Below are 7,916 nucleotides of genomic sequence, written 5' to 3' on the forward strand. Positions count from 1 at the left end.
GCCACTCTGCCACAGTGAGACAGTCCCCGCAGGGTGACAGATGGGGCCCTGAAGCTCTCCCAGGCTTCCCGCAGCGAGGGCATAGAACCCCGTCAGACACAACCCCCTGCCCACCCTCCACAGCAAAGGGGGAATGCAGCGCTGTCACAGCGTCCCTTCCCAGCTCCCTGCAGCTGCTGTGCCACCCCATAAATGTGGGAAGCCACCTCAGAGCCCTCCAAGCCCCCAAGCCATGCAAAGCTCCATCCCCCCCCCAGCCAGGGCAGAACAAAAGTGTAACCTGCAGCGCATCCCGCTCTGGCACAGGGCACGGACAGCCCTGGCCCTGCAGCTCAGGGAGCTGGGATGAAGCTCCACCAGAAGCCCCCTTGCCCCAGAATCGCTCTACAGGAGCCTTCCCAGCTCCCTACAGTTCCTGCCCCCCTGTCAAGCCAGGACAAGCCAAGTTTTGCAGACAGCTGCCTGAGCATGGGGACCATGGGGCAGCTCCCTCCTAACTGGTGCCCCACAGCAGAGCCAAAAGCAGCTGCTGGGTTTAAGGCTGGGCAGGAGGGAGGACAAGTGTCCCCCAGCCAGGGAAGGGGACCTGGCAGAGGGGGGAGGCATGTGGGACATAGGGATTAGGCTACAGAGTGGGGGTCTGGTGGCGAGCAGCCTCCCCACGGCATGGCTCGCAGCACGGAGCATCCCAGCGAGGCATTCCAGCTCCCAGGGTGTCCTCACAGGCTGAGGAAGTCCTCCTTCCGGTAGCCCTTCTGCAAGGAGACAGCCCCATCAGGCACAGGGAGCCCCTGTGCTCCGGCACTGATGGGCCACAGTGTCCCCACCCCACCCAGAGCACAGGGACAACGCTCTGGGATGGCCCCACACCTGGAGAAAAGCAGGTGTGGAGTGGGGCCCCACCATATCCTGGGAAGCATTTGGGTGGTGAGGCTCTCCAGGATGAATCTCCTTGGCCTCGATTCCCTAGGGATCCCCCCACTGGCAGCGGGAGGCTCTGGAATGGGTACGTACCATCTTGAAGTCCCGGTGGAGCTTGGTGTACTGCCACATGTTTCCCAGGAGGCTGGCGGCGGCCCGGGAGGACTTCTCGTTGTCCGAGCTGGGAAAGGGACAGGATGCCATGATGTTTTGGGGACCACTGAGCATGGGACAGCTCAAGGACACCACCCCAGAGGGGTCTGGAGGGATTTGGGGCTTGGTGAGAGTGGGGAGAGGCAGGAGATGAATGGCTGGATCCCACAATAACAGGAATAGGGAGAGGTTTTCTGATGGGAAAAGGCAGCTAAGGCGATGATGGGGTGTCCTTAGGGGGTGACAAAGGGCTGGCAGGTGGCCACGAGGCCACTCTGAGCTAGGGTGGGGACTCCCAACACCAAGGCTTGGGAAAGGAAACTTGTGACCCTCTTCCACTGTGCTGGAGCAGGGAGGGAGAGGAGAGCAGGACAGGAGGCCGGGTGTGAGCTGGGACACACAGCTCCCACCTGTCCCGTCGCTTCTTGATGAAGAAGAGCTTCCTGAGGCCGTCGAAGTAGACGATGTCGCGGGCGGCCATGGGGCTCTCCACCACCAGGTTGTTGAGCACGGCGATGATGTTCACGATGACATCAGCGGGCGGGGCCTTGTCCCCAACACTCCCCGGCAGCTTCTCGATCAGGTGGCTGACCACCTTGGTGGCTGTGGGCAAAGGGAACATCAGGGCTGGTGGCCAGAGCTGGAGGGACAGAGCGACGTCTGGAAACAGGGGACGGAACAGCCTGCAGGCTCAGCTGCATGGGGGGATGCAGCAGGCAGGATGGAGTTGGGATGTGGCTGGAGATAACGGGAGGCAAAGGAAAAGGTTGGGAAGCACCGCCCAGCCCTGGCTGACCCCTGGCACTCACACATCTCGTCCTTGTTGCGGGCGTGGCGGGACAGGTTGCGGATGAGGCCGGTGAGGGAGCGCAGCTGGTGGTGGTCGGCGGTGCGGACGCGGTCCAGCACGGGATTCAGGATGCGCTCCTGCTCCAGCGCCAGCCGGCTCAGCACCCCCGCCCACTGCAAGGCAAACATCCCCTTGGAGACCCCACCAGCCCCCTGCTCCTCCTCCTCCCACTCACTGGGAGCAGGTTGGGGTGAGCCCTGCCCAGGTGCCCCCCTCCCACAGGGCTGTGGTGGGCAGGCCATGGTGGGCAGGCTGTGGGATGCCGGTGTCCCCAGGCTCACCCTGCGGTCCCCAGCCGTGATGTTCTGCAGGGCACCCGAGGCCGCCTCTGTCGTGTGCTTGTTGAGCTCGCAGCGCTGCAGCAGCCGGTTGTAGATGCCCACGATCTGCGGGTTCCAGAGCCACTCCATGCCCTTGGGGTCCTTGGAGACCTCCGTGAAGGTGACGATGTCCGCGTTCAGGTAGTGCTGAGGGACAGGGGCATTGTTAGACTCCAGGGATGTCCCTTCCTCATGTCTCTCACTGCCAGTGTTGCCTTTTCCAAACCTGCCTGGCCTGAACTGCTGGGCAGGGAGCTGGCAGGTCACCCTGGCTACACCATGCCCCATAGTATGGAAAAGCAGGGGTTCAGCACCTGATTCACCCCAAACACCTGATTCACCCTCTGCTGAGCTCACCCATGTGTCCCACCCACCAGCTAAGGCTGGCGTCCACCTCCGCCCTGGCATCACCTCTGCTGCCAGCGCTTCCCAGTGCCAGCCCCACCCCGGTGACAGGGCCAGGATGTGCCCCCACTGACCTCCCGGGCTTTCTTGCTCTGGGGGCTGAAGCAGCCCACCAGCTCCCCTGTCACCGTGCCGCCGGCATTCCTGCGATGGCCCTCGAGGCGCTGCAGCGAGGACGGGGGCATCTCGTCGTACAAGCGGTAGGAGAGGTTGCGCAGGACACAGACAGCATTCTCCACGCTCTGGGGGGCACAGGGGACACGAGGGTGTCATCCCTGGGCCACCTGCAGGGTGTGTTCCGCTGGCACAGGGGCTCTACAGCAGAGTCATGAGGCTGGGTGTGCCCAGCGAGCCCAGCTGGTGGACTCCAGGAACTGGGCTGGCTCTCCCAGCAGCACACCAAGATGTGCCTTTGCACAATGGGGTGGGGAGCAGCACCTCAGCTCCTCTAGCACCACTTTGGGGTCTCACCTTGTCCTCCGACTTCCCCACCTCCAGGGAGCTGTTCACATAGTGGATCATGGAGTCCACCAGCCCGTGACACTCACGCATCTTCTGCCGGGTCTGCTGGCTGGCAGAGCTCAGGTTCCTGCATGGGAACAGGGTTTTGTCATGGAGAGAAGGGGATCCCCCACAGCCACCCCTTCCTGAGCCCAAAAACAAACCCTGCAGACAGTGCTCCTGTCTCTCCCTCCCTCCAAAACTTCACTCCCAGTGGGAGGAGCTGGAGGAGATACCTGAGGAAGCCTGTGGAGTTATAAAAAATCTCTGCCTCTGAGGGGTTCTGCTGGATGACACCCGAGGCCCCCAGCCCAGAGAGAGGGACCAGGACCAGGTCTGTGAGCTGCTCCAGTGTATCTCGGGCCAGGCGATCCTTCAGGTTGTCACTGGAGGACAGATTCCACAGGATCCCTGCACAGAGGGGGACCCTCAGTACTGGAACGGCTGGAGAGCACATCCACCCCAACTCCCCTCCCCACGGGGGTGGTGACAACCAAGCAAAGAGATCATCCCTGTGGAGCTGCACTCACAGAGGAACAGAAGCCACTCCTGGGGGAGGAGGACCCTTGCCCACCCCACCATTGTCCCCAACCTGTGACGTTCTTGCGGAGCTCGTCGTCGGGCTCCCGCAGGGTGCGCATCAGCTCGTAGATGCCGTTCTCCTCCACCAGCGCCAGCTTGTTCTCGGCGTTGTCGTAGATGAGGTTGCGCATGGCGCCGGTGGCGTGGCGCTGCACCTCCTGGTTCGGGCTGTTGAACAGCTTCACCAGCTTGGGCATGGCCTGCAGGCTGCGGGCCTGGGGGACAGCCCGGGGGATCAGACATGCTGCGTTCCCAGGGCTCCCTCCAGCCCCTGCACCTGCCTGCGGTGTCAGAGGGGCTGGGAAACCCCCTGTTCCTGCTGGGAAACCCCCTGCTCCCGCTGGGAAACCCCCTGCTTCCACCCTTCCAGGGCCTCACCTGCTTCTTGGCGCTGCTGTCGCTGTAGCACTTGTGCTGCAGGTAGGCAGCGCCCAGCACCTGCAGGTTGGGGTCACTGGCGATCAGGTACTTCACTGCTGAGGGCAGGTCGATGTCGTCAAACCTGGAACCACAGCCAGGTGAGTCCCAGCAGAGCATCCCAAAGGATCCTCCACCTCTGCACCCCACTGTGTCCCCCATGTCCATAGAGCCCAACCAACCCATCTATCCCCTTCCCACTGTGTTCTGGGCACGGGACTCCGTTCCCAGCGGGAAGAGCATCATCCTCCTGCCATGTCTCAGGATGTGTCCATGGAGGAGCCAGGATCAGGGGCAGGACACACTTGGAGGTCAGCCTTTGCGGTGGTCCAAGCTGCGCCCACCATCCCACCCCTCTTCCCAACATCCCTTGTGCCCAGTGGGAGTTGGAAGGGTTCGCCCTCCTCCAGCAGGGTGGGACACACTCCTGCCGTGGGGACAATGACCAGGACACCCCGAAGCATCCCCCAGCCCTCACCCTCCGGCATGGTGCCCGAGCAGCGTGCTGTGCCCGTTGTACATCTCCATGGCGCGCGGCTCCCCGAGGTGGTGGCCGGACTCGGCCAGGCTGCGCACGGAGGGGGCGCGGGAGCTGTGCTCCCCCAGCCCCAGGAAGGCGCCACCGCCTCCCGTGGGCATGGTGCCGAAGGAGCCGGCGCTCAGCCGGGAGCGGTTGTTGCTCTGGAAGCGCTGCAGCGTGCGCATGGCGGGCGCGCGGATGGCGCGGCTCGGCGGGCCCTCGGCGCCGTCCAGCCAGTCACAGGTGGCCTTGCCGGCCGTGCCGCCGCTCAGCTGCCGCTCGAAGGCAAAGGAGCGGCCGAAGCCGCCGCCGGCCTGGCTCTTGTAGAGCTGCCGGTGCCCGGGAGCATCCAGCTGCTCCGACAGGACGCTGTAGCGGTCGTCGGCGAGCGGGACGGGCCCGTCGGCCAGGCGCAGGGAGCGCAGCGACAGCGTGTCCAGGTTCTGGCGGCAGTGGAAGTTGCGCTCGTGGAAGGAGCTGGGCCGTGGCGAGGTGGCGGCTTGTGAGGCCGCGTAGCCGGGCACATACGCGCGGCCCTTGGGCAGGCCCCCGTTGCTGATGGTGGCCATACGCTTGTGAGGGGTCAGGTCCACGGCCGAGCGTGAGGACCAGCCACTGCCCCGCAGCGTGCCGAAATCCTTCTTGGCCAGCGGCTGGTACAGCTGCAGCGGGAAAAAATGGAAGGTTAGGAGTCCATCCCTCCACCAGGGGAGCACAGAGCTCTCCTCAGCACAGCCGAAGCGGTGGGCAGGGGACAGAGCCCCAGTGGGTACGTACCGAGGTCTTGGCGTCCACCCCATTGCTCTGGGAGCGGGAGCTGAAGGAGGAGCGCAGGGTCGAGCTGTACTGACCGCCTGCAGGACAGCCACAGAGGAGGCAGAGTGAGCACGGGCAGGGCAGGAAGGGATCGGCAGATCAAAGATCGCCCCAGCTCATCCCAGGGGGACCTGCTGCGGGAACCGTGGCACCGCAAGCAGAGCTGGGGGGACACAGGGGTGGGAGGAGGCCGCATTCACCTGCCCGCTGGCCACGGAGAGCCGAGGTGGCCTCCCCGCCCTGCCCGTGCCCCGACGGCGAGGGCACTAATTGCCACCTTCGTGGGGACGCCGCGGCGCAGCCCGGTCACCCCTGCCGCGGCTGGATCAGCAGCCTAGGCATCCCCAGAGCCAGTCCCGGCTCCCCCGCCCTGGGAACGGCACCTGGAAGCCCAGAGCCCCCCACGGCACCCCACGCTGCCCATCTGCCCTGCCACCGCCCCAGGGCCGCCGGCGGGATACGACAGGGACGGGACGGGACGCGACGGGACGGGAGAGGGACGCCGCCAGTGCTGGCGGTGCCAGGAGCGTGACTCACGCCTGGGGCAGCCTCGGGGTGTCAGAGGGGTCTGTCCCAGCACGGGGGTCCCCAGCGCAGGGGTCGGGCCCGGGGAATCCCGGCGGTGCCGGGCGGGGCGGCAGGGCGGAGGCCGCCGGCGCAGACGTTAAATGGAGGAGCTGGAGCCCGGCCAGCGCCGCCGCTCAGGGCTGGGGGGGCTCTGCCAGGGCGGGAAAATCCTCCCCCCTGCCAGCCCAAAGCGGGGCGTGGGACCCCAGCAGCGCAAAGGCCTCCAAGGGCAGCTGGGGGAACTGAGGCAGGACCCTGAGTGCGGTAAAACGAACCCACGCCGGGGCTGAGCTACCCCCGGTCCCAGCGCTGGGGATGCTCGGGGACACTGGGGGAACTCGGTCAGGGTGGGGGGCACCCCCAGCCCGCAGGCAGACTGCACCCAGAGCCCAGTTCCGACCGAGGGGCTCCCCCCCCCCATTTCCCACCGCGTGTTCCCAGGGGCTCCGGGGGGGTCTCCCACCTCTGGTGCCGTCGGCGAGGTCCTCGGGGCGGGCGGGCGCCTGTCCCCGCAGCATCATGCGGATGCGGACCTGCTCCTGGACACGGGCGCTGCGCAGCCGCTGGGCCTCGGCCGCCTCCCGGCCACGCTCGTCCAGCTGCCGGTCCGAGGGCAAGGCCAGCGAGCAGACGCCGGCCTCGGGCTGCAGGGCCGACAGCAGGAAGGCTGCGTTAGTCTCCTGCATGGTGCCGAGGGGTCGCGGCCAGCCCGGCCGCCCTGCGCAGGTGAGCGGCGGCAGTGGCGGCGTTCCGGCGTTCCCCAGCCGTAGGGAGGCTCCGTCCCGGCCCGTCCGTCCCGCCCCGCCGCCACGCCTCGCCGGGAAAAGGAGGGGGCCCCACCGGGGCCACTGTCACCATTGACAGCGTCGCCATCGTCACCGCCACAGGTGGAGGTGGCCAGGGGTGGCCTCGGGGATGGGGGAGGTGAGTGGTCCAGGGGTCTGGGGGTCCTACCTTGGGAAAAGCCAGGATCCCCTCAGACAGTCAACCCCTGACTCCTGGGCAGCCAAACAGTGAGCCCCAGATCCCCACAGTGTCTCATTAATGAGCCCAAGACCCCCAGGAAACCCCCCAGAAGAGCCCTGGGCCCCCACAAAGCCTCCCCATTGATCTCTGCCATTCAACCCTGGACACCCACATTGTTTCTCCAGTCAGCCCTGGAGACTCATGTGCTCTCCTAGGAGAGCCCCAGATCCTTGGAGAACCTTCCTGCTGATCTCCAGAGACTCACACAGCCCTGCCACTGAGCCCCAGATCCCTACAATGTCCCTCCAATGAGCTCACGACCCCCAGGAAACCTCTGAGGAGAGTGCTCTGGATCCCCATATGACCTCTCTGTCCAGCTCTAGACCGCCAGACTGTCACTCCAGTGAGCTCCAGATCCCTTTATGGGCTCCCAGGAGTGTCCCAGACCACCAGGGAGACCCCTCAACCAGCCCTGACCACAAAGCCCCAGGCCACCTCCACAGGGACACCCCCAGATCACTCAAGGCACTCTCCAGGAGCGCTCTGGACCCCAATGTGTCACAGGGGTCCAGCCTGGAGTGGGGGCTCCCTGCAGTAATTCCTGGCCGGGCCCTCCCTGCTTTGCTTTTCAAATCAGCCGGGGAATGAAAGAACAACAATAATAAAAAAGGGGCGGCAGAGCGCCGCGGGCCCGCGGTGACGAACGCGGTGACTCAGGCCCCGCTGCCACCACCACAGGTACTAATTAGCCTCGCCCCACCTGCCGAGCCGCCCCACGGCAGCCAGAGCGGGGACACCCCGTCCCCTCAGCCCGCCGTGCTCGGGGTCAGCTCCCAAATCCCCCCGCTGCCCACAGCCCCAGCTCGCGGCTCATTCCCGACCGAGCTCGGCCGTTCCC

At 65.7% G+C, this 7,916-nt stretch overlaps 1 protein-coding gene across 1 annotated transcript; it reads right to left on the minus strand.

The window, feature by feature from the left end:
• Positions 1-317: 317 nt before the first annotated feature.
• PKP3 (plakophilin 3) lies at positions 318-6,738 on the minus strand. The gene is made up of 13 exons (XM_058807332.1): positions 6,516-6,738; positions 5,447-5,523; positions 4,628-5,331; positions 4,111-4,234; positions 3,743-3,947; positions 3,387-3,561; positions 3,121-3,238; positions 2,724-2,891; positions 2,206-2,391; positions 1,884-2,037; positions 1,485-1,677; positions 1,015-1,102; positions 318-755 (listed from the first exon to the last, which is right to left on the minus strand). The coding sequence occupies exons 1-13, from the start codon at positions 6,736-6,738 to the stop codon at positions 720-722; spliced, it is 2,451 nt and encodes an 816-aa protein (XP_058663315.1). The 3' UTR covers positions 318-719.
• Positions 6,739-7,916: the final 1,178 nt, after the last annotated feature.

This window comes from Ammospiza caudacuta, chromosome 6 (genome assembly GCF_027887145.1).
Source record: "Ammospiza caudacuta isolate bAmmCau1 chromosome 6, bAmmCau1.pri, whole genome shotgun sequence".
Taxonomy (NCBI): Eukaryota; Metazoa; Chordata; class Aves; order Passeriformes; family Passerellidae; genus Ammospiza; species Ammospiza caudacuta.

Coding starts and splice junctions, on each gene's coding strand:
- PKP3 (XM_058807332.1), bottom strand. CDS start 6,738: ATGCAGGAGACTAACGCAGCCTTCCTGCTGTCGGCCCTGCAGCCCGAG. Junction 3,239..3,386: donor AACTCCACAGGCTTCCTCAG/GTATCTCCTCCA, acceptor GTTCCCATGCAG/GAACCTGAGCTCTGCCAGCC. Junction 2,392..2,723: donor AGAGCAAGAAAGCCCGGGAG/GTCAGTGGGGGC, acceptor CCTGTCCCTCAG/CACTACCTGAACGCGGACAT.